The following is a 27481-nucleotide window of genomic DNA, read 5'->3' on the forward strand; positions in this document are numbered from 1 at the left end:
AGAATGGACCATCAAAACGTTTCACTTTCATTTTGCTACCATGAAAGGTGATAGACTCAAGCTGTAGACCTATACTGCTCTGTGACCCTGACTCAACACACAACCTGCTTGTCTGAAAGTGTCAACTATTTCAAAGTAAGTGTGCATTTAAAAGGACAAGATCAGGGTTTCTTAAACTTTAGGTCGGGACTCAAAGTGGGCCGTGAGCGAGTGAGAGGTGAGTCGCAAGATATTAAAATTAATATATAATCAAACACTATTTCTTCCTAGTTTGAGTCGTTTGGAGGATGATTTGGGTCATGGGATGATGGTCAATTTCTAATTTGGGTCTTGAGCTGAAAAAGTTTAAGACCCCAGGATTAGATCCTTAGGCCTGTGCAGTTCCATTGGAAGTGGTGGTGTTATAATCTAAGGCAGGGTTGCCTCAATCTACATTGAAAGGACTAAAACCTAAAACCAAATAAACTGTAGAAATAATGGACCCCATTTATTCCAGTGGTTTCCAGTGATGTAAAGTACTTAAGTAGTACTTTAAAGTATTTTTACTGAAGTCGTTTTTTGGGTATCTGTACTTTACAATTTATATTTTTAACAACTTTTACTTTTACTTCACTACATTTCTAAAGGAAATAATGTACGTTTTACTCTATACATTTTACCTGGGACCCAAAAGTACTCGTTACATTTTGAAAGCTTAGCAGGACAGGAAGTGGTCCAATTCACACACTTATCGAGACAACACATGGTCATCTACTGCCTCTGATCTGGGGGACTCACTAAACACACATGCATCTTCTGTAAATGATGTCTGAGTGTTGGAGTGTGCCCCTGGCTATCCACACATTTTAAAAACAAGAAAATAGAACCGACTGCTCTGCTTAAAATAAGTATTTTTATATTATTCATACTTCTACTTTTACTTTTGATACTTAAGTATTTTTTTGAAATGACATTTACTTTTGATTCTTAAGTATATATAGAACCAAATACTTTTAGACTTTTACTCAAGTAGTATTTTATTGGGTGACTTTCACTTTTACTTGAGTAACTTTCTATTAAGGTATCTAAACTTTTACTCAAGTAGGACAATTGGGTACTTTTTACTCCACTGGTGGTTTCCAAACTAGGCGGAGGAGTGCATTTATTTTGATTAACTCAGTCTGGCTTTCAATTCTTTCTTGAAAGTTGTAATAGTAAAATTGTATTGGAGAGAGCATCACCAGTTTTCCTCTTGTCATGGCAGTCATTTTATACCTTAGAGAGCTATTTTTAACTTGTCAGACATGTCCAGATCATTATTTTTAGCTAATATTTGAATCAACCTATTGAAAGTGTACATGTACGCTGTACATTTGATTGGTAATTGGGGAAATTGTTTACCAACATTCTTGGTAACAATTTCGTTGAACATGTCATAAGGGTTCATAACACATGTCAAAAGCTGACATTAATATGTAATGATCGTGTTATGACAAAGATATTGCTGTATTTTCTAGACTTATGACAGTTTATGACAGCTCACACCCACAGCCTGATACCGTATAATGCAGCATAATAGTGGACCTAATACGATGTTAAGATAGTGTTATGATAGTGTTACGATGCAGAACATTTGATGTCTGTCTGAAATTCAGTGAAACCCATTGCCCTTTTATAAGCCTTGTTATTATAGTCACCTCTATATTAGGTTTAGATCGGCCAGTGCATGGTAAAGTGAGTCTTCCCCACTTTTCTCCATCAATACTCAGTATTCCTGAACAACATGTGGGATCTTGGCTATGATGTGGGTCTTTGGCAATGGACAGGGGCAGACCTGTCACTGGGGATGGGGGGACATGTCCCAACCCACATTCTGAAATGGCATTTTTGGTCCCCCCCCCGAGTTTTTTAAAACGTTTTTTATTAAACCTTTAATTTACTAGGCAAGTCAGTAAAAAAAAAATAGTATTTACAATGACGGCCTACCCCGGACGACGCTGGGCCACTTGTGTGCCACCCCATGGGACTCCCAATCACGGCATATGTGATGTAGCCTATTTTCTAACCAGGGACTGCAGTGACGCCTCTTGCACTGTGATGCAGTGCCTTGGACCACTGCGCTACTTGGGAGCCCATTATTAAGGCAACGGTATGCTTCAGGAAAATGCGGACTGCCCCGAGCGGTTGTTAGATTGTTCGGAGTGATTATCCGATTGGATAAAAAAAACTTAAAACAAAGTTGCTCCCCTGACTATGGATATTCAAGATCATTTATGAAGTTATTACTGGAGTAGTTAATTGATCTAATTTATTGTAATTTATTTGGTTATCCTCTCCAAATTAATGAGGTAGGGGCACCATTATTTTTAGAGGACCCTTGAATTATCTCTACCATAGTTATCATTAAATAGCTTAACATTTATTATCTCTACCATAGTTATCATTAAATAGTTGAACCTTTATTATCTCTCCCATAGTTATCATTAAATAGCTTAATCTTTATTATCTCTACCATAGTTATCATTAAATAGTTTAACCTTTATTATCTCTACCATAGTTATCATTAAATAGTTTAACCTTTATTATCTCTACCATAGTTATCATTAAATAGCTTAACATTTATTATCTCTACCATAGTTATCATTAAATAGTTTAACCTTTATTATCTCTACCATAGTTATCATTAAATAGTTTAACCTTTATTATCTCTACCATAGTTATCATTAAATAGCTTAATCTTTATTATCTCTACCATAGTTATCATTAAATAGTTTAACCTTTATTATCTCTACCATAGTTATGATTAAATAGTTTAACCTTTATTATCTCTACCATAGTTATCATTAAATAGCTTAACATTTATTATCTCTACCATAGTTATCATTAAATAGTTTAACCTTTATTATCTCTACCATAGTTATCATTAAATAGTTTAACCTTTATTATCTCTACCATAGTTATCATTAAATAGCTTAATCTTTATTATCTCTACCATAGTTATCATTAAATAGTTTAACCTTTATTATCTCTACCATAGTTATGATTAAATAGTTTAACCTTTATTATCTCTACCATAGTTATCATTAAATAGCTTAACATTTATTATCTCTACCATAGTTATCATTAAATAGTTTAACCTTTATTATCTCTACCATAGTTATCATTAAATAGTTTAACCTTTATTATCTCTACCATAGTTATCATTAAATAGCTTAATCTTTATTATCTCTACCATAGTTATCATTAAATAGTTTAACCTTTATTATCTCTACCATAGTTATCATTAAATAGTTTAACCTTTATTATCTCTACCATAGTTATCATTAAATAGTTTAACCTTTATTATCTCTACCATAGTTATCATTAAATACTTTAACCTGTATTATCTCTACCATAGTTATCATTAAATACTTTAACCTGTATTATCTCTACCATAGTTATCATTAAATAGTTTAACCTTTAATACTTTTATCAACAGTAGTCTCAATCAACGGTCAGTTACTATATTCGCATTCTGAAAGGTTGTTGAGCTCTAAGTGAATCTTTTGTTACCTTGAAGTCCTTAAACAAGTGGTTGGATTATTGAAGTCTAAAAGCTTTTATTTACTAGACTCAATACATTGGAAAATGAGGTAGCGGAGCACCGGCACGAAAGTAACACGAATAGACCGGGAACAGAACTACTGTTACTTTAGTATCTGTCAGCGGGGAGGGAGTAACACAGACTTGGGACAGAACTACCGTTACTGTAGTATCTGTCAGCGGGGAGGGAGTAACACAGACTTGGGACAGAACTACCGTTACTTTAGTATCTGTCAGCAGGGAGGGAGTAACACAGACTTGGGACAGAACTACCGTTACTGTTGTGTCTGTCAGCAGGGAGGGAGTAACACAGACTTGGGACAGAACTACCGTTACTGTTGTATCTGTCAGCAGGGAGGGAGTAACACAGACTTGGGACAGAACTACCGTTACTTTAGTATCTGTCAGCGGGGAGGGAGTAACACAGACTTGGGACAGAACTACCGTTACTTTAGTATCTGTCAGCAGGGAGGGAGTAACACAGACTTGGGACAGAACTACCGTTACTGTTGTGTCTGTCAGCAGGGAGGGAGTAACACAGACTTGGGACAGAACTACCGTTACTGTTGTATCTGTCAGCAGGGAGGGAGTAACACAGACTTGGGACAGAACTACTGTTACTGTTGTATCTGTCAGCGGGGAGGGAGTAACACAGACTTGGGACAGAACTACCGTTACTGTTGTATCTGTCAGCAGGGAGGGAGTAACACAGACTTGGGACAGAACTACCGTTACTGTTGTATCTGTCAGCAGGGAGGGAGTAACACAGACTTGGGACAGAACTAACAGCTGATAAGAAGTGGAGAATATCTGTCTTACCTCCATTTTTCTGGTTTCTAATGCTGCTTACTTTCAACCAATGTACTATCAGCCATCAGTTCATGTTTGTGTCAATTAATGCTAAAGGTTAAAAATGTATGAAAATTAACCATGTGTGAACATCGCAATGTTGTGCAACCACAATATTTTGCCTTACAATATTAATCAGACTAAAATGGATGACATAATAGCTACATTAACCATCATTTTCTCTTCTCACCTTAATGGAAATCCAGTAGGAGATGTTTTTACAATTTTCAATGACTATTCATGCTTAGCCCAACCAATCAGGTACGCTCTAGCTGTCCTTGTCATGCGCGCTTCTCCTGTCTTGATAGAATTAACCAGGACCGGAGCCAGAACCAATCAGTTGGACGGGCCTTTGATTTCCATAGGCGGACATGTTTTTCACGGGATTTGTGTGCACGTTTTTTGCTGGTGTAATAAGCAACTTGTGAATTTCAAGTTTGGGGAAGCTTACAACTTATCCTACTATTTGTACCGATCTGCGTGCCAGTGATGATTATTTTTATATTCTCATTTTCATGGAACAGTTTAATTTCAAACTGAACGTTTCCCTTTCTCAAAATCATTGTTACGTGGTTAATCATAAAAATCTGAAGTAAAATTATAAAAATCTAAAACATTAAATACAACTACGGCGTGAGCACCAGCCTCTTGCATATGGACACATTGATACACTGTGATCCATTGGCGGCTGAAGAAATAAAAACATAGAACTCAGAGATAGCCTATAGGCCAGAGCAACAGTAGGCCTAGAACTTGCATCATCAACTAAGTAAAATACATAGGCCTAAAGCCGACAAATGTGACTCACCACCTGGATTCGGTCTTATGTAGCAAAATGTCAAATTTTGTTTTTTACATTGACTCATACTCAGAGCTACAAAATGATATAACATACACTGCATTTGAGGAACAATGGGAAAGTAATTCTGCTTTGAAAGTTGATCAACTAGTAATCTACATTTTTTGAAAAATCGCCTTTGAATGTTTTGGTATCTAGTGAAGAGCACTTCTTTGTCTACACCCATTCAGTGTCGTTCACACCCTCTTAAGCTTTAGCCCCACCCATCTCGGTTCGTTCTCGGGGGCACACTTGACGCTCTGGTCGTTGATTTGTTTACCCCCTGGATTAACATGAAAACAGCCTAACCAGCTCTGCTGTCAACAATTTCATTACTCTTTTTTGCAGACTTTTACTGACACCGGCCATATTCAATGGGTGTTGTACACACGTAATGTTAGCTAAGGAGCCAGCCAGATAACGTTAGCTAATTATACAACAATGAACAAAGTGCCGACAATGAACAAAATGCCAACAATGCCTATCGTTAGGCTCTAACTAGAAAAGCAAACAGCTCTGGGAAACAAATAATAACGTCCGCTAGGGAGCCAGCCAGCTAATGTTAGCTAGCTAGCTGAAGTACACTTTAGCGTGAAATGAAACCACTTTTCTGTCAAAATTAGAAACGTAATATCTCAAATTGATGTATACATGTATACATCATGATGCAAGATGAACGCATTTCCCTGTCAGGAATGCAATACCACGTTTGCTCTTAGTTTGAAGATGTAATCCGGAGACAGGTGTTTTCTCCATCTCTTTAGCTATCATACTCTAATTCCACTGATTTCAAAACGTGAACCTCCAGAACGTGGAGAGCAACACTGATGCAGCTCCACTACACAATACATTAAAAAAGCTGCGTTGGACAGGATTACTAACACAGACTGACGAGCTCAAATAGACAGAGGCCTTCAATATGGCAGACCAATCCGAACTCCTCTCTCGGCATGTCCAGCCCACTCATTTCCTCAGCCAATAATGGCTAGTGGGAAGGTCGTTAACTTTTTCTGTGGCTTAACCAACAAGGCTCGTAATTTAACAATTTCATTCGTATTTACTGATGGCATACAAGTTTGTTATTAAGGCACATGAAAGTTCACATGTTCGATAAGGCATTTCTGCCCCTCCAAAATATTTTTTACATTCAAACGGCTCTCCTGTGAAGTGTCTTGAGGCATACGCCTAGTTTCCTGAATCGGGTCACAAATATGAACAGTAGAAAATATCCTGATGAAAATTCTGGTACTTTCAATCACATGCATCTCTCTACTCCGCCTGTCTGACTTGACTTGAGCTTTTGCTAGCGAACTTGCAACATTGTATCAACTAGCCTCTTCCGGGCACCTCAGAGTTTCCTCCGCCAGTGAGCTGGGGATAGACAGCTGTTTTTTTTGTGCCAATGGGCACTGGATATATGGGATCATCAGATCATGATATTTTGCTCTTTCACCCCGAGGCTTGGTGATTATCGAGGCTGGGAGTATTGGAATTACATTTCAAATACTTTTTTAAATACTGAGGAACTATCATTCGCAAAGAATGTTAAAACTTCTTAGGGATAGGCCCCTTTTTTCTCCATTTCCTCCAGAATGACATACCCAAAGCAAATTCCCTTTAGCTCAGGCCCTGAAGCCAGGATATGCATATTATTGGCACCATTGGAAAGAAAACACTTTGAAGGTTGTAGAATTTTTTTAATAATGTAGGAGAATGTAACACAATATGGTAGGAGAAAATCCAAAGAAAAATCAACCCAATTTTTTGGGGGGGAAAGAACATCCTCTTAGAAATGCAAGAGAAAGCTCATATTGTAAAATAGCTCCCAATTCCTATGGCTTCCGCAGGGTGTCAGCAGTCTATGTTCAAAGTTTCAGGCTTCTAACTTCAAAAAACGAATAAGAAATAAGAGTTTTTGTATGAGGACACAGTTCTCAAAATCCGTGCCATCGCACGTAATGATGAAGTTGTGCACCTGCTAAAATCGGTTTCCTATTGAACATACTTCTTTCTGAAATATATATTATAGTTTGATTACATTTTAGGGAGTAAATATAAATGTATTTTGACTTGTTGAAACAAAGTTTAGTGGTAGATTTTCTAGATTCCTTCGTCTGCATGTTGAATGAGTGGATTACTCAAATTGATGGCATTAACTAAACAGCCATTTTGGGCTATAAAGAAGGATTTTATCTAACTTCACGACACTACATGTTATAGCTGGGACACTTTGGATGACAAATCAGAGGAAGATTTTAAAAAGTTTTTGAATATTTAATCGCTATTTGTGAATTTATGAAACTCTATGAATTTATGAAAATATTTTGATGTGGTGCGCCATCCTCAAACAATCACATGGCTTGCTTTCGCTGTAATGGCTACTGTAAATCGGACAGTGCCGTTAGATTAACAAGAATTTTAGCTTTCAACCGATATAAGACAGTTGTATGTAGCTACATGTTTAATATATTTTTAATTGCGCGCCCTCCAGTTTCACCCGAAAGTTGTCACGCCTAGCCCTAAGAAGATTTATTCATACATTATTACAGATTTAGTTTAAGTATAACTCTGACTTGTGTGATAAGTTTGTCTCTCCTCATTTGATAGGGAAGAAATTAACTACCACAGTTATTCTAGTAGGAAGATTAATTAATTAAGGTGAGCTAGTCTGAGTGTAGTTATTTGTGATGAAATATGTGACCTAACTGCCCCACAATCCAAAGTAATAACCTTGATAGCAGGGTTGCCACATCTAGCAAAAAATGTCTAGCCCAATGACTTTTCAAAACCTGCCAACAAGGCCTGAAAAGTAACCCACATTTTTTTTTTCGCAGCAAGAGAGGAGTCGTTTAACCAGTAAATTATTTTTTCATAATGTTATTGAGTGAATTAAGAAGGAATATCGACGGAATTAGCAAAAGCCTACAGTACGATTATTTCCATCAAAATAATAATTATTGCGAGTTCAAGAATATGTCGCAATAGAAAATATAATTAGCCCTTATTAAACTCGCCAAATCATTTTCCATCAGTGTCCATTTTCGTTTTTTTGACTGCAATGATTAAGCAATAAGGCCCGATTAGGTGTGGTATATGGCGAAAATACAACGGCTATTGGCTGTTCTTAGGACACATCTTTGACGAACTGATTTGTTCTTGACTTGCTGGAAAGGTGGCATCCTTTCCAACAAGTCACTGAGCTCTTCAGTAAGGCCGTTCTTCTGCCAATGTTTGTCTATGGTTATTGCATGGCTGTGTGCTTGACTTTATAAACCTGTCAGCAATGGGTGTGGCTGAAATAGCCGAATCCACGAATTTGAATGGGTGTCCACATACTTTTGTGTATATATAGTGTACCAAGTTATACTCCATTGACCTAGGGAAAAAATACATTCTAATCTAATAGTCTAGTCTAATCTATAACATCATACAATTATTTGACTTATTCAGTTTCTACCCTACAGTTTAATTTTACTAGATTCTCATCTAGCAACTCAACATTAGGAAGTTGTTCTTAATGTTTGGAATACCCAGTGTTTTACAGTTGGCAAATTGTAAGGTTCTGAACTGGGCATGTGAGACTGTATCTCCTCCTATGTTATAGTGATGTTATGATTTAGATTATAATAACTTTAGTTCAAAATATAGTTAAATTGCTGTTATTCTGTATTGTCATCTAAATGGTTTAGCTTTCATTCTCTTTTATTTCAGGAGGAGAAAGAAATGGCTCAGGAAGATGGACCGAGGTGGGACAACATTACTTCAGTTTTCGGTTTTTAAATGATGAACTCCATTTTTCAGTTGTTATTGCACACTCGCAGTACTACTCTGTACTACGCTGTACCACAATACTATAATGCTAATATTCAGACAATAATGGTGATGGTGATTATTTACGCTGTAGTTTTTGTTACACATGGTGCAGTTTATATTTTTGGGGGGCTAATACATTTTCTTGTCCCATGTACGCCAAATTATAGTTAGTTACTAAGTAGAAAAACTGTGTAAAATAATGAATTTAGCCATGAATGTCTATCATCAAATGAACCATTCATAATGGCATTGTTTTGTACCCCTCACATACCCCCAGGATGTTCCAAGAGCAGCTAGCGGAGAAGGTCCGACCCTTCATAGACTTAATAGACTACATGAGATCCATAGGGATAGATAAGGAGCTGCCACTGCCAACCATTGCTGTGGTGGGAGACCAGAGTTCAGGAAAGAGCTCTGTGCTTGAGACCCTTTCTGGGGTGGCGCTGCCCAGAGGGACTGGTGAGATTCTGTATTGTTACCTGAACATACAAAAAACAATTAAAATCAATATTAGCATTTTACCCAAATCACCCAAAGTCCATAGACGAGGTCAGGAAACAGACAGTACAATAGGACCACAGAGACAATGTTTAGAACCGTTCTAGATTACCACAGCAAACCTTTATAAAAAATGTTAACTGTACATGAGTTCTCTAACCATTTATTCAGACACTGTAAATGTCTGACATGCTTTCTGAACATTAGAGCAACCTCAGTGTGTCTGTAGCCTACAGAAGTTATATATTTTCCATGAAATTCATGTCCCGGTCCGTTGTTGACTGTACTGTCATATTGTGTTGTATTGATTGTTCAGTATTACAGTATAACGATCTGTCATTGGTACTTCCTTGTTTCCAGGTATTGTCACCAGGTGCCCACTGCTACTTAAACTCTGTAACGACAGGACAGTGAAATGGGAGGCTGTCATCTCATACGGAGGGAAATTCAGATATGAATTTGACGAACCTTCAGAAGTCGTGAGACAAGTTGAACAAGGTGAGATGGGAACAAACACACGGACATATTATTCTATACAGTACATTAACCTGTGGAGGCTCCTCAGATGAGGAAGGTGAGGACCATCCTCCTCTGTGAATTTCAGTAAGATTTAAATAGCAAAACATTTAAAAAGTTATATTTTTTAATTAAAACAATACTAAATATATTCACATGACCAAATAATTGAATAAAACACAATGTTTTACAATGAAGGTCTACAGTAGCCTCAACAGCACTCTGTAGGGTAGCACCATGGTGTAGCCGGAGGACAGCTGGTTTCCGTCCTCCTTTGGGTATATTGACTTCAATACAAAATCTAAGAGGCTCGTGGTTCCCTGCCTTCCATAGTCTTACACAGCAATTATGACTACTTCTGGAGGATGTCCTCCAACCTATCAGAGCTCTTTCAACATGAACTGACATGTTGTCCACCCAATCAAAGGATCAGAGAATTAATCTAGTACAGAAAGCATAAGCTACAGCTAGCTAGCCCTGCAAGACATAACATGTGGTGGGTAGGTTACTCAAATAGAGAGAAAGACAATAGGAACAATTTTGAAAAGAGAGCTAGCTATATTTCATATTATTTTCACTTTCACTTGCTTAGCTTGCGAAGTTAGCTGGCTAGTTTAGCCCACTCAGACACCAGCTCAAACAGAGAGGGATGGCTATGGCTATCCAACGAAGGAACACTTCCAAGTCAAGGTAAGTTTTTAGGTTTTATAAATTGTTAGCCACTGGGGCCCGCCGGTGTAACTGCTAAACTGCTTGCTGCTGACTGAACACTGTACTGCATGATTGTAGCAGGTTTAGTAAAGTGTTAGCTCTATTAGCTATGTTGACTATGATGATATAATATGGTGACAGCGATGTCGGCTGTGTGTAGAGCTGATATGAAGGTTTGGCTTGGAAAGGTTTTTTCGTCTGGTAACAGACAGCTGATGGGTTGTGCACTGATCAAAGAGATCATACTGTTTGTATGTGGCTGCTATGAAAGTGAGCTTTGATTGCTTGTGATCAGGGGTGTATTCATTCCACCAATTCTGTAGAAAAATGTTTCTTAAACGGAAGCAAGCGGAACAAAACAGGGATAAACATACCTGAATTTGTCCAATAGAAACTCTCGTTTGCAAATTTTGGACTAAATGATTACACCCTAGATCAACATGATGCAGCCAGAGTGTGTAAGGTGGTATTGAATGTGTCGGTGTCTGTCTACTTGATTACCCTTAAATTCTCTAAACTTTTGCACCTGTGTTGTAAACTTTCATTCGTGGTTAGGTTGTAGTATGATGAGTATGATGTACTAGTATCATGTAGCAGCCTAAACCTATTGATGTTACACTGAGCTGTGTGAATGGAATATGAATGACAGTCATCCAATATGCTGTAATGGAAATAAGGCCATGCTCATAAAAATATATTGTTCTTCCTTATCTTAAACGGAACATACTGCCACTGACATTGACATATCTATTATAATTTATTGTGGAAAAGTTTGTATGGTATTTACCATAGACAACTACAGAATGTATATTATAATAGGAAGAGTTCTGTCAGGGTATAAGACAGACAAACAAACAAATAATAAACACATCAATATTTTCCCATTGATTTAACAGCTCAGAACGTGTTAGCTGGAAAGGGAGTGGGGATATGTGAAGACCTGATCACTCTAAAGATCACATCCTCCACGGTGTGTGACCTCAGTCTGATTGACTTACCAGGGATCACCAGGGTGGCTGTGAAAGGACAACCAGAAGACATTGGAGTCCAAGTAGGTCTGTCGTTAGTGTATAGCTTTTGGACTTTGTCCAGTACATTATTTGGTTCTCTCATGACTCTTGGTTCTCCTCTCATGATTCACTAATGATGAATTGTTTTAGCCAGGTGTACAGACAAGTTCCCATAATTTCTAGCAAGGTGCATGTAGCTATAATGGTTGATTCTGGTGAAAGGTACTTTGAATGTGTTGACTTTGAGGAAGATTGAGCTTCAGAACCATGAAGAACAGAGTGCCCCACACAGGGCGATATCACAGTAACAAGCGGTTTGATACCCTCTCGTAGATTAATCAAATAACTCGATCAAAGGCTTACATCCTGACTGCTTTGTCACATTCTTCTTGCTTTTTTACTAGATCAAGAATCTCATTTCGAAATTCATAAAGGAGAAAAGAACCATTATTTTGGTGGTTGTACCATGTAATGTTGACATAGCAACAACAGAGGCCCTGAAAATGGCACAACAAGTGGATCCTGACGGCACAAGAACTCTGGGTAAAGAAATTATATAGATACATTTATTTTTAAATGTTTTTTTTTTGTATTAGTAAAGTTATCATTATGCTTTTCATTTGTCTTCAAGCCATTCTGACAAAGCCAGACCTGATAGACCCGGGAGCAGAGAAGAATGTGTTGGAAATTGTCCACAATAGAGTCATCTTTCTCAATATGGGTTATGTCATTGTGAAATGTCGTGGACAGAAGCAAATTGATGAAAACCTGTCAATAACTCGTGCGATTGAGGAGGAGTTGGAATTCTTCCGAAATCACGAGCACTTCAGGTAAAATGTGTTCTTGCCATGTGCTAAGTAACTTGCATCTTTGTTTTTGATGGCTTCACATCTGAAAATGTTCAGGGCCCCAAACTGTTGGTTTCAGGATTTTATGAAAAAAGTATATTTTACCAGATATCCTTTGAGAGTAGTTCCATATAGTGTTGATGAATTAGTGTCCCTCTCCTCCCTTCTCTTACATTTCTGCAAATTGTACTTTTTAACATTCAAAATCAAATAGCTAAATGATCCTTGGTATGATCATAAAACAATTCCATACGTTAGCTTAGCACATATCTCTAACTTAAACAGATTGATTTTATTTTTATTTTATATTATGTTAATTAGATATATGTGGGGGCGTGACCATTGTAGGCCTATGATTATACCATGTTTAGGTGTAAAATGTGTTCGCCAATTTTTGGGATGAAATACTGTGTTTGTTATACTTCTCTACTTTTCAATGTATAGATCCCTCCTGCGTGAGGAGAAGGCAACCACCAAGTGCCTTGCCACCAAGCTCAGCAATGCCCTGGTCAAACAGATCAAAGTTAGTTCAACCACATACCCTATGGTTATCTGTCTGTTCCTCCTACACCCAATGCACACTGGAAAACATGTGGTCTGGTACCTGATTAACTTCTCTAGGATAGGGGGCAGCATTGGGACATTTGGATGAAAGGCGTCCCCAAAGTAAACTGCCTGTTACTCAGGCCCAGAAGATAGGATATGAATATAACGTGTAGATTTGGATAGAAAACATTCTAAAGTTTCCAAAACTGTTAAAATAATGTCTGTGAATATAACAGAACTCATATGGCAGGCAAAAACCTGAGGAAAATCCAATCAGGAAGTGGGAGATTTTGAGGGTTGTAGTTTTTCAAGTGAATGCCTTACTAATATGTTGTCTCTATGGGGTCAAATTGCACTTGTCAACAGTCTTTAGAACGTTGTTTGAGGCTTCTATTGGGAAAAATGAGATAATAAGAGCTGTTTGAAGAGGGGGCTGCCTGAAGAACCTTAGTGCACTCTCGCGCACTCCCGTGAAGCTCGCCTTACTTTCTTTTTGTTCTGTAATCAATACGCAATTGTCCGGTTTGATTGTTATTGAAGAATTTAGATAAAAACATCCTAAAGATTGATTGTGAACAACGTTTGACATGTTTCTACGAACTTTGATGGTACTTTTTTGACTTTTCGTCTTCATGAGCGTGTCTGGTGCATTTGGAATACTGAAGGAAACACCCGAACAAAACGGAGGTATTTTGACATAAATATGGACTTTATCAAAGAAAACAAACATTTCTTGTGGAACTGGTAGTTTTTCTAGTGCATTCTGCCGAAGATCAGCAAAGGTAAGTGAAGATTTATAATGTTGTTTCTGACTTTTGTTGACTCCACAACATGGCTGGTAACTGTATGGCTTGCTTTTGATTGTTGAGCGCTGTACTCAGAATATTGAACAATGTGCTTTCGCATCAAAGCTTTTTTGAAATCTGACACAGCGGATGCATTACCCTCTCTTGGGTACGTGAGACGTTAGTGTCCCACCTCTTCAACAGCCAGTGAAACTGCTGGGCGCCAAATTCAAATAAAGAAATACTCATTATAAAAACTCAGAAAACAAAGCATATTATACATATGTTTAAAGACTAACTTCCTGTGAATCCAGGATTTTAAAAATGCTTTACGGCGAAAGCATACCTTACGATTATTTGAGAACATAGCCCACTAGACAAATCATTACAAACAGTAACCGGCCAAGTAGAACAGTTACAAAAGTCAGAAATAGAGATAAAATGAATCCCTTACCTTTGATGATCTTCATATGGTTGCACTCAGCAGACATTCATTTACTCAATAAATGTTCCTTTTGTTCGATAAAGTCTCTTTATATCCAAAAACCTCCGTTTTGTTCGCACGTTTTCTTCAGTAATCCACAGGCTCAAACGCAGTCAAAACAGGAAGACAAAAAAATCTAAATTGTATCCGTTAAGTTCATAGAAACATGTCAAACGATGTTTATATTCAATCCTCAGGTTGTTTTGAGCCTAAATAATCAATCATATTTCAACCGGACAATAACGTTGTCAATTTAAAAGGTAAACAAGAAACGCACTCTCTCCGTCTCGCGCATGAAACAGCTCTGTGACACTTTAGGGTCCACTCATTCAGACTGCTCTTACCTCCTCATTTTTCAGGATACAAGCCTGAAACAATTTCTAAATACTGTTACCATCCAGTGGAAGGCATAGAAACTGCAATTTGAGTCCTAAGTCAATGGATACTGTAATGGCATTGAATAGAAAACTACAAAACCCCAAAAAAGACCTACTTCCTGAATGTATTTTTCTCAGGTTTTCGCCTGCTAAATCAGTTCTGTTATACTCACAGACACCATTTTAACAGTTTTGGAAACTTTAGAGTGTTTTCTATCCAAATCTACCAGCTTTATGCATATCCTATCTTCTGGGCCCGAGAAGCAGGCAGTTTAATTTGGGCATGCATTTCATCCAAAATTCCGAATGCTGCCCCCTACCTGAGAGAAGTTAAGAACAAGTTTATCTTTAATTCCATGTAAAACACTTAAAACTTTTATCAACGTTTATGATGAGTATTTCTGTCATTTGATGTGGCTCTCTGGAGTTTCACCGGAGAATTTTGGAGGCAAAGAATTTCTGAACATAATACGTAAATGTAAACTGAGGTTTTTGGATATAAATTTGAACTTTATCGAACACAACATACATGTATTGTGTAACATTGAGTCCTGGGAGTGTCATCTGAAGGAGATTGTCAAATGTTGGTGTTTCATTTTAGCTGTATTTCTGGTTTTTGTGACGTCTCTCCTTGCTTGGAAAATGGCTGTGTGGTTTTTCTTGTACTGGCGCTGTCCTAATATAATCTAATGGTATGCTTTCGCCGAAAAGCCTTTTTGAAATCGGACACTGTGGTTGGATTAACGAGAAGTTTATCTTTAAAATGGTGTATAATATTTGTATGTTTGAGAAATTTGAATTCTGAGTTTTCTGTTTTGAATTTGGCGCCCTGCTATTTCAATGGCTGTGGTCGAGTTGGGACGCTAGCGTCCCACATACACGAGAGAAGTTAACTTGTTGTATGTTTGCTCCTGATCAGAAATATCTGCCCCAGATGTCAGAGAAGATAAAGGAGCAGCTGGGGCAGGTAAAGCATTTATTGAGTCAAATAGAGGGCGGGCCTCCAATGGAACCTGAAGAGAAGAGGAAGTACCTCATTCAGGTGAGTACATCTTTCACCTTTCCATCTTTCAGCTTCGTAAACTTATTCTTTTGTACAAAATGTCTATAAAAATGAATGATGTAGGGTTGGAAGCCATACTGTTGCACAGTAGTTCAGGTGTGTTATTGTCATGGTTTGGTCTATTGTCAGGAGAATGTCCTATAGAGAATTTGGGCAATGGTACCTGGTGTAAAGGCATCAGCTCTGTTGCACATCCTCTGCCATTTGGATTGGTCAGATTTGCAACACAGGTGTAAGAGTAGACGCACTGTCCAGAAAGATACATAAAACAGCATTATAATGTTCTCCACTCCCACGTCCTCCACTCTCCTTTCTTAATTTCCCCTGATTATGTTTGTCACCAGGTTAAACTGTTATGCTGATTAATGCGGACCCAAAAGCGACTTAAAGAAACAGAGTCTTTATTCCAGGCAAAAACACGACAGGGCGGAACAAGGACACAGGACAGCAAACATCAAACAAGAATCCGACAAGGACAGAAGCGGAAAACAGAGGGAGAAATAGGGACTCTAATCAGAGAGCAAAATAGGGGACAGGTGTGAAAGAGTAAATGAGGTCGTTAGGAGAATGAGAAACAGCTGGGAGCAGGAACGGAACGATAGAGAGAGAGAGCGGGAGAGGGAGAGAGGGAGGAGGAGAGAGAGAGAGAGAAAGAGGGAAAGAACCTAATAAGACCAGCAGAGGGAAGCACAGGGACAAGACATGAAAATAAATGACAAAACATGACAGTACCCCCCCACTCACCGAGCGCCTCCTGGCGCACTCGAGGAGGAACCCTGGCGGCAACGGAGGAAATCATCAATCAACGAACGGTCCAGCACGTCCCGAGATGGAACCCAACTCCTCTCCTCAGGACCGTAACCCTCCCAATCCACTAAGTACTGGTGACCACGTCCCCGAGAACGCATATCCATGATCTTCCGTACCTTGTAAATAGGTGCGCCCTCGACAAGGACGGGGGGGGGGAGGGAAGACGAACGGGGGCGCGAAGAAAAGGCTTGACACAGGAGACATGGAAGACAGGGTGGACGCGACGAAGATGTCGCGGAAGAAGCAGTCGCACAGCGACAGGATTGACGACCTGAGAGACACGGAACGGACCAATGAACCGCGGAGTCAACTTGCGAGAAGCTGTCGTAAGGGGGAGGTTGCGAGTGGAAAGCCACACTCTCTGACCGCGACAATACCTAGGACTCCTTATCCTACGTTTATTGGCGGCTCTCACAGTCTGCGCCCTGTAACGGCAAAGTGCAGACCTGACCCTCCTCCAGGTGCGCTCACAACGTTGGACAAAAGCCTGAGCGGAGGGAACGCTGGACTCGGCGAGCTGGGACGAGAACAGAGGAGGCTGGTACCCAAGACTACTCTGAAACGGAGATAGCCCGGTAGCAGACGAAGGAAGCGAGTTATGAGCGTACTCAGCCCAGGGGAGCTGTTCTGCCCAAGACGCAGGGTTTCGAAACGAAAGGCTGCGTAATATGCGACCAATCGACTGATTGGCCCTTTCTGCTTGACCGTTAGATTGGGGATGAAACCCGGAAGAGAGACTGACGGAAGCACCGATCAAACGACAGAACTCCCTCCAAAACTGTGACGTGAATTGCGGACCTCTGTCTGAAACGGCGTCTAACGGGAGGCCATGAATTCTGAACACATTCTCAATGATGATCTGTGCCGTCTCCTTAGCGGAAGGAAGCTTAGCGAGGGGAATGAAATGTGCCGCCTTAGAGAACCTATCGATAACCGTAAGAATCACAGTCTTCCCCGCAGACGAAGGCAGACCGGTAATAAAGTCTAAGGCGATGTGAGACCATGGTCGAGAAGGAATGGGAAGCGGTCTGAGACGACCGGCAGGAGGAGAGTTACCTGACTTAGTCTGCGCGCAGTCCGAACAAGCAGCCACGAAACGGCGCGTGTCACGCTCCTGAGTAGGCCACCAAAACCGCTGGCGAATAGAAGCAAGCGTACCCCGAACGCCGGGGTGGCCAGCTAACTTGGCAGAGTGAGCCCACTGAAGAACAGCCAGACGAGTAGAGACAGGAACGAACAGAAGGTTACTAGGACAAGCGCGCGGCGACGCAGTGTGGGTGAGTGCTTGCTTTACCTGTCTCTCAATTCCCCAGACAGTCAACCCGACAACACGCCCTTCAGGGAGAATCCCCTCGGGGTCGGTAGAAGCCACAGAAGAACTAAAGAGACGAGATAAGGCATCAGGCTTGGTGTTCTTATTTCCCGGGCGATAGGAAATCACGAACTCGAAACGAGCGAAAAACAACGCCCAACGAGCTTGACGTGCATTAAGTCGTTTGGCCGAACGGATGTACTCAAGGTTCTTATGGTCAGTCCAAACGACAAAAGGGACGGTCGCCCCCTCCAACCACTGTCGCCATTCGCCTATGGCTAAGCGGATGGCGAGCAGTTCGCGGTTACCCACATCATAGTTGCGTTCCGATGGCGACAGGCGATGAGAAAAGTAAGCGCAAGGATGGACCTTATCGTCAGAATGGAAGCGCTGGGACAGAATGGCTCCCACGCCCACCTCTGAAGCGTCAACCTCGACAATGAATTGTTTAGTGACGTCAGGAGTAACAAGGATAGGGGCGGATGTAAAACGCTTCTTGAGGAGATCAAAAGCTCCCTGGGCGGAACCGGACCACTTAAAGCAAGACTTGACAGAAGTCAGAGCTGTGAGAGGGGCAGCCACTTGACCGAAATTACGAATGAAACGCCGATAGAAATTAGCGAAACCGAGAAAGCGCTGCAACTCGACACGTGACTTAGGAACGGGCCAATCGCTGACAGCCTGGACCTTAGCGGGATCCATCTGAATGCCTTCAGCGGAAATAACAGAACCGAGAAATGTGACAGAGGAGACATGAAAGGCGCACTTCTCAGCCTTCACGTAGAGACAATTCTCTAAAAGGCGCTGGAGTACACGTCGAACGTGCTGAACATGAATCTCGAGAGACGGTGAAAAAATCAGGATATCGTCAAGGTAAACGAAAACAAAGATGTTCAGCATGTCTCTCAGTACATCATTAACTAATGCCTGAAAGACAGCTGGAGCATTTGCGAGACCGAACGGCAAAACCCGGTATTCAAAATGCCCTAACGGAGTGTTAAACGCTGTCTTCCACTCGTCCCCCCCTCTGATGCGTACGAGATGGTAAGCGTTACGAAGGTCCAACTTAGTAAAGAACCTGGCTCCCTGCAAAATCTCGAAGGCTGACGACATAAGGGGAAGCGGATAACGATTCTTAACCGTTATGTCATTCAGCCCTCGATAATCCACGCAGGGGCGCAGAGTACCGTCCTTCTTCTTAACAAAGAAAAACCCCGCTCCGGCGGGAGAGGAAGAAGGCACCACGGTACCGGCGTCGAGAGAAACAGACAGATAATCCTCGAGAGCCTTACGTTCGGGAGCCGACAGAGAGTATAGTCTACCCCGAGGGGGAGTGGTCCCCGGAAGGAGATCAATACAACAATCATACGACCGGTGAGGAGGAAGGGAGTTGGCTCTGGACCGACTGAAGACCGTGCGCAGATCATGATATTCCTCCGGCACTCCTGTCAAATCACCAGGTTCCTCCTGAGTAGAGGGGACAGAAGAAACAGGAGGGATAGCAGACATTAAACACTTCACATGACAAGAAACGTTCCAGGATAGGATAGAATTACTAGTCCAATTAATAGAAGGATTATGACATACTAGCCAGGGATGACCCAAAACAACAGGTGTAAAAGGTGAACGAAAAATCAAAAATGAAATAGTCTCACTGTGATTACCAGATACTGTGAGGGTTAAAGGTAGTGTCTCACATCTGATACTGGGAAGAGGACTACCATCTAAGGCGAACATGGGCGTGGATTTCCCTAACTGTCTGAGAGGAATGTCATGTTTCCGAGCCCATGCTTCGTCCATAAAACAACCCTCAGCCCCAGAGTCTATCAAGGCACTGCAGGAAGCAGCCGAACCAGTCCAGCGTAGATGGACCGACAAGGTAGTACAGGATCTTGATGGAGAGACTTGAGTAGTAGCGCTCACCAGTAGCCCTCCGCTTACTGATGAGCTCTGGCCTCTTACTGGACATGACATGACAAAATGTCCAGCAGAACCGCAATAGAGGCAAAGGCGGTTGGTGATTCTCCGTTCCCTCTCCTTAGTCGAGATGCGAATACCTCCCAGCTGCATGGGCTCAGTCTCTGAGCCGGGGGGAGGAGATGGTTGAGATGCGGAGAGGGGAAACACCGTTAACGCGAGCTCTCTTCCACGAGCTCGGTGACGAAGATCTACCCGTCGTTCTATACGGATGGCGAGTGCAATCAAAGAGTCCACGCTGGAAGGAACCTCCCGGGAGAGAATCTCATCCTTAACCTCAGCGTGGAGTCCCTCCAGAAAACAAGCGAGCAACGCCGGCTCGTTCCAGTCACTGGAGGCAGCAAGAGTGCGAAACTCTATAGAGTAATCTGTTATGGATCGATCACCTTGACATAGGGAAGCCAGGACCCTGGAAGCCTCCTTCCCAAAAACTGAACGATCAAAAACCCGTATCATCTCCTCTTTAAAGCTCAGATAATCGATAGAACACTCAGCCCTTGCCTCCCAGATGGCTGTGCCCCACTCCCGAGCCCGACCAGTAAGGAGTGATATGACGTAAGCGATCCGAGCTCTCTCTCTTGAGTACGTGTTGGGCTGGAGAGAGAACACAATATCACACTGGGTGAGAAAGGAGCGACACTCAGTGGGCTGCCCAGAGTAACAAGGTGGGTTATTAACCCTAGGTTCCGGAGACTTGGAAGACCAGGAAGTATCTGGTGGCACGAGACGAAGACTCTGAAACTGTCCAGAGAGATCGGAGACCTGAGCGGCCAGGGTTTCAACGGCATGACGAGCAGCAAACAATTCCTGCTCGTGTCTGCCGAGCATTGCTCCCTGGAACTCGACGGCAGTGTTGCGAGAATCCGTAGTCGCTGGGTCCATTCTTGGTCGGATTCTTCTGTTATGCTGATTAATGCGGACCCAAAAGCGACTTAAAGAAACAGAGTCTTTATTCCAGGCAAAAACACGACAGGGCGGAACAAGGACACAGGACAGCAAACATCAAACAAGAATCCGACAAGGACAGAAGCGGAAAACAGAGGGAGAAATAGGTACTCTAATCAGAGGGCAAAATAGGGGACAGGTGTGAAAGAGTAAATGAGGTCGTTAGGAGAATGAGAAACAGCTGGGAGCAGGAACGGAACGATAGAGAGAGAGAGCGGGAGAGGGAGAGAGGGAGGAGGAGAGAGAGAGAGAGAAAGAGGGAAAGAACCTAATAAGACCAGCAGAGGGAAGCACAGGGACAAGACATGAAAATAAATGACAAAACATGACATAAACAATACTTTACCTTGACAGCTGATTTTACAAAAACACTTGGACAAGCCACTGTAAGATAGTTCTTGTTTAATATCTGTAGAAGACGTAAGGATGGATGGGTCTTGTGGAGCCATTTCATTTAACATTAATCTAAAAGGACTAAATATTAAACATTTAAACAGGTATGTTTTATTGTGATATGTTTCCATCTTCAGGTAATAACAGATTTCAATGAGCAGATTACCCAACTGTCCCAAGGGGATATTATCGTTGAGGAGAATCTATTTGTGCTCATGCGAAAGGAATTTACAGAGTGGATGGAATGTCTGAAAAATGCCAAATCACATTGTAGGTACAATTTTGAATACCCCGGGTATTGCTCATCATACTACCATGTCTAACCAATAAATATTTCTGTTTCTAAATATCCCTAATATTTACTGATATAGTTAATATACTACCAATAGTTATGTCATACAACAGTGATTATACTCTCCAATACATTATTAACATTGTTTTCCTGAATTTAGACCACGAAGTAGTGCAACAAGTGGTGGATGAATATGATGAGAAGCACAGGGGAAGTGAGCTGCCAGGATTCAGTAACTACAGGGTATTTCAACATGTTGTTCAGAAACTAGTGTCTAAACTTAAGAAACCAGCTATGATGACACTAAAGACAATCAGAGGTAAGTGACCAAAACCCCTTGTCTTGTCTACTCTATCTCTCCCCCTCTGGCGCTTGTTGTCACCAGTTTATTCATTATTACGCACACCTGCCACCATCGTTACGAGCACCTGCGCCTCATGAGACTCACCTGGACTCCATCACCTTCCTGATTACCTCCCCTATATCTGTCACTGCACAGCAGCGCGTCAGGAAGGGGGTACTGTCACGCCTACTACCGCTCCCCCTCGCTGTCGCCAATTTATTCATTATTACGTACACCTGTCACCATCATTACACACAACTTATTGTTTATGTTCTGTGTTCTGTACACTAATCGTGTTTCTTGTTTTGTTTCATTTTAGTTTATTTATTAAATTCACTTCCTGTTCTGTCTTCCCAATTTATTAGAGTACACGTTACAGCCCTAGATTCAATGTGATTTTCCAAAAGCTCCTTTATTGAACATCATGCATGGGTCTCTATGGTACTTCTGACAAGACAAACATGCCTATTATATTAAGCAGTAAGCACCCAGAAAGCAGGTTTTGGTGAATCACACCCCAATCCACATCGTCAGGGCTGAAGTGGAGCGGGTCGAGAGCATTAAGTTCCTCCGTGTCCAAATCGCTAATGAGTTAAGATGGTCCACACATGTGCACAGTCATTAAGAAGGTGAGACAGCGCCTCTTCCCCCTCAGGAGGTTGAAAAGCTTTGTCATGGGCCCTCAAATCCTCAGAGTTCTACAGCTGCACCATTGAGAGCATCTTGACTAGCTGCATCACTGCTTGGTATGTCAAAATCACCACCCTCAATCGTATGGCTTTGCAGAGGGTGGTGCGGACAGCCCAGTACATCACTTGGGCCCGAGCTCCCTGCCATCCAGGACATCTATATCAGGCGGTATGATAGGAAGGACCGGACAATTGTTAAAGACCCCAGCCGCCCAAGCCATAGAATGTTCTCTCTGCTTCTGCATGACAAACGGCTCCTGAAAAGGCTCCTGAACATAGCTAACAAAATGGCTACCGGACTATCTGAGTTGACCCCTTTATTTATTTGTATCTTTGCACCGTCTCTATGCACACTGTCAGAACTCTACAGACACACGAACAGTGTCACTCCAACACACACACACAAACACACACACACACACTTCATTTGCTCAACCATATAACATTTACACACATTTATACAGACTCTAAACACACACACTCACACGCAATCATCATATACACAGATGCTACTCTGTTTTGTCATATATCCTGATGCCCAATCAACTTACCCCTATACATACAGTATCTAAGCATACCACTTCAGTAACCCTGCACATTGTACATATGGTAATGGAACATAGCCTGGAACTGTCCCTGTATATAGCTACTGACCCTGGAACTGACCCTGTATATAGCTACTGACCCTGGAACTGTCCCTGTATATAGCTACTGACCCTGGAACTGACCCTGTATATAGCTACTGACCCTGGAACTGTCCCTGTATATAGATACTGACCCTGGAACTGTCCCTATATATAGCTACTGACCCTGGAACTGTCCCTATATATAGCTACTGACCCTGGAACTGTCCCTGTATATAGCTACTGACCCTGGAACTGTCCCTATATATAGCTACTGACCCTGGAACTGTCCCTGTATATAGCTACTGACCCTGGAACTGTCCCTATATATAGCTACTGACCCTGGAACTGTCCCTGTATATAGCTACTGACCCTGGAACTGTCCCTATATATAGCTACTGACCCTGGAACTGTCCAGCTATATAGCTACTGACCCTGGAATTGTCCAGCTATATAGCTACTGACCCTGGAATTGTCCAGCTATATAGCTACTGACCCTGGAACTGTTCATGTATATAGCTACTGACCCTGGAACTGTCCATGTATATAGCTACTGACCCTGGAACTGTCCATATATATAGCTTCTGATCCTGGAACTGTCCAGGTATATAGCTATTGTCCCTGGAACTGTCCCTATATATAGCTACTGACCCTGTAACTGTCCATATATATAGCTACTGACCCTGTAACTGTCCCTATATATAGCTACTGACCCTGGAACTGTCCCTATATATAGCTACTGACCCTGGAACTGTCCCTGTATATAGCTACTGACCCTGGAACTGTCCCTATATATAGCTACTGACCCTGGAACTGTCCCTGTATATAGCTACTGATCCTGGAACTGTCCCTATATATAGCTACTGACCCTGGAACTGTCCCTATATATAGCTACTGACCCTGGAACTGTCCAGATATATAGCTTACTTACTTGTGTACTTATTTCTCTAGTGTTTTTGTTCTACATTGTTATTTGTCGGGCTTCATTGTTGGGTTTAGAGTTTGTAAGAACGGCATTTCATTGTACTTTTGCATGTGCCATTAACTTTAATTAACTAAATAGGACATGTTGAAGGAATAGTTAAATCAAATTACAAAATGACATATTGGTTTCCTTACGCTGTAAGCAGTCTATGGACAAGGTGTGACATCAATCCACGCTTTGGTTTAATTTACCTGGACACTGTTTCCATTTTTCACGTTTCATGTCCAAATGAAATTGATTTTGTAGCTCAATTAAGTGACTCAATGATTGTTTGGACATGAAGCACAAACAAATTATAATATTTGGACCATTGCCTTGTAATTTGGCTGTAATAGCCCTTTAAATAAAAACATTTTGTGGAATATCTATTTACCAAATACATTTGTTTTGGTTTTTCAGACATGGTGCAGAAGCAATTTGATCATTTGTCCAAAGAGAGCTTTAAGAACTTTCCTTATCTTCATCTGGTCTCAAAGGTATGACAATTGTAAACTGTTAAGCGCTCTGACATGATAATCATGCAATTCTCAATTCTGTGATTTTAGGCTGAAATGGAAATCTTAGTTAGTGGCATTAGCAAGAAGGCAGGAAAACATGAGGCAAAGTACCACTTAAAAATCACAATTTATTTTAATTAAGAATTCCACTTTACAGATTGTCCATTGTAGAATTGTAGCCTGAAATGTTCAAAATAAAACACCATAAGATACTTAGAGCATGTCGAACTGAACTTTGTTCTGAAACAGTAACACTATTTCACTGCCTCCCTGCATCCAAGATTCTTTATGTCCTCATGGTATCTTCATTTTTTTTTTTACTCAGAAAAACATTCAAACAATCCAGGAACAGCAGTCAAACATAGTGAAGGAGAGGATCGTGGAGCAGTTTGAGATGGAGATGCAGGTCTACACACAGGATGAAATCTTCAACAAAGTTATGCTAGAGGAGGGGGAAATAGCAGAAGACAAAGAGCAAGACACCAGGAGCAAGTACCCTGGGCTGCTCAAGGCATACTATGAGGTACAATGCAACACATCTACTGGGCAGTATGTATAGAATGTTCCAGAAATAAAATCTAATTAACTAAACCTTCAGCTAACATTAAACTGACGTTTTATGTAGTGTGCTTATAGACAAACTCACACACTTTCTCATCAGGGCCTTCGACAAATTTGTAGAATCAAACCCACAAATGCTGAAGCTCCAGATACTCAACTAGTCTAAAGAAGGCCAGTTGTATTGCTTCTTTAATAAGGACAACAGTTTTCAGCTGTGCTAACATAATTGCAAAAGGGTTTTCTAATGATCAATTAGCATTTTAAAATGATAAACTGTGATTAGCTAACCCAACGTGCCATTGGAACACAGGAGTGATGGTTGCTGATAACGGGCCTCTGTACGCCTATGTAGATATTTCCAGCTACAATAGTCATTTACAACATTAACAATGTCTACACTGTATTTCTGATCAACTTGATGTTATTTTAATGGACAAAAAATGTCAAAAACTAAGTGGCCCCAAACTTTTGAACGGTAGTGTACATTATATAGCTCTGCTCCAGCATGTACTATGAATCCATGACATCATCAATGGGATGATCAGATCTGTAATTAAAGCTTTTTGACAAATGTTTCAAACACACATTGTTGTGGCAGGGTTGCGTTATGGTATATTGCATTTTGCAGACCAATCCAACTCTGAAGTCTATATGTTCACCTTGCTGATAATTTGTTGTCGTTTGGTAATATTTTGGTTGCTTTGTGGCCATCTCATCACTTCTAGCCCTCACTCTCCATCCCACCTCCCCTCTCTCACAGATTGTGGTGCAAAGACTGGCTGACCAGGTGCCCATGCTGATCCGTTACTTCATCCTGAAGCAGTCAGCCAAGATTGTGTGCAGTGAAATGCTGGATCTGCTACACAGAGATGACACTGATAACATCCTACAGGAGGATTCCGAGATCGGACAGTATCGTGCAAAGTTGCAGGCCCAAGCGGATCGCCTTATACTGGCCAATGACAAAATCAGCAGCCTCTGAGTAGGTGATGTCTTGTCAGTTACAAAATTCAGAGTTCTTGCCAAAAAAAATTAACCGGTTTATAGAAGTATAACGAGATTTTTAGAAAGGTCACTAAAGGCCAAATGCTATTTATTTTAAATAAGGAGTAAAATAAGATGTATTTTGTATATTTGTATTCAACAAATGAATAAGAACGGCTGAGATCAGTGAGATGCTGTACAGACGACACCAGTGAAATCCTACAGGAGGAACCAGAAGTCGGCCGGAAACGTAAAAGGTTGCGGGACCAAGCGGATCGCCTTGGACTGGCCAATGACAAGATTAGTAGACTGTGGTTGACAATTTGTCAATGCAGAAATTCTGAGATGTAGCCAACAAAGCCTGCAATAATTATACCTACATTTGACCAGCATACAGAACATTTTATATGATGGGCATCTCTACATTTTGTCAAAATTGTGCTTTACAGAAAATGATGTGACAGATATCATCACATATCTGCATTGTGTTATATGTTTTCATCTCAAAATGTACTGAGGAAATATGTGAAGATGGTTGATAACATTATATAAAGGGACAAATGAAATGTAGGTTGTATCCATTTTCTGATTGGTCAGAGCACATTAATGTAGAGAATAATTTTATGATGGCATTATAATAACTTGATGCCTGTTTTATTAAACGTGTTGAGGATCAGCGTGGCGGATGTGTTGTTACCTACCCTTACGACCTGGGGACAGCCCGTCAGGAGGTCCAGGATCCACGTTGCAGAGGGACGTGTTTAGTTTAGTCCCAGGGTCTTTAGCTTAGTGATGCGTTTTGAAGGCACAATGTGTCCCCACGTCTTCATTTGGACATTGAAGTGAAATTGTGTACATTCGGTCCAAACAAATTTTTTCATGAAGTCAAACTAATGTATTCTGTTCGAGGTTTCATGATGCTTGTCTGTAAAGCAAAGTAGATCATTTTAAGATTGTTCCCAATCGAAAATCTCTGGAGAGACCTGCAAATAGCTGTGCAGCAATGCTCCTCATCCAACCTGACAGAGGGGATCTGCAGAGAAGAATGTGAGAAAATCCACAAATAGAGGTGTGCCAAGCTTGTAGCATCATACCCAAGAAGACTTGAGGCTGTAATCGCTTCCAAACGTGCTTCAACAAAGTACTGAGTAAAGCGTCTGAATACTAATGT

At 40.9% G+C, this 27481-nt stretch overlaps 1 protein-coding gene across 1 annotated transcript; it reads left to right on the forward strand.

Moving 5' to 3' along the window:
- Positions 1–26991, forward strand: LOC139546248 (interferon-induced GTP-binding protein Mx-like). The gene is made up of 14 exons (XM_071354394.1): positions 1–135; positions 8960–8994; positions 9339–9520; positions 9920–10057; positions 11683–11837; positions 12201–12339; positions 12428–12626; positions 13089–13167; positions 15756–15878; positions 21474–21606; positions 21789–21947; positions 24668–24744; positions 25091–25288; positions 26087–26991. Exons 2-14 carry the CDS (start codon positions 8972–8974, stop codon positions 26306–26308), a joined length of 1827 nt encoding a protein of 608 aa, XP_071210495.1. The 5' UTR covers positions 1–135; positions 8960–8971; the 3' UTR covers positions 26309–26991.
- Positions 26992–27481: the final 490 nt, after the last annotated feature.

Source organism: Salvelinus alpinus, chromosome 20 (assembly GCF_045679555.1).
Source record: "Salvelinus alpinus chromosome 20, SLU_Salpinus.1, whole genome shotgun sequence".
Classification (NCBI taxonomy): Eukaryota; Metazoa; Chordata; class Actinopteri; order Salmoniformes; family Salmonidae; genus Salvelinus; species Salvelinus alpinus.

What these genes read in the sequence shown, in the direction of transcription:
- LOC139546248 (XM_071354394.1), top strand. Translation starts at nt 8,972, where the DNA reads ATGGCTCAGGAAGATGGACCGAG. An exon ending in GACACTAAAGACAATCAGAG is followed by an intron (nt 21,948 to 24,667) that starts GTAAGTGACCAA and finishes TTGGTTTTTCAG; the next exon opens with ACATGGTGCAGAAGCAATTT. An exon ending in ATCTTCATCTGGTCTCAAAG is followed by an intron (nt 24,745 to 25,090) that starts GTATGACAATTG and finishes TTTTTTACTCAG; the next exon opens with AAAAACATTCAAACAATCCA.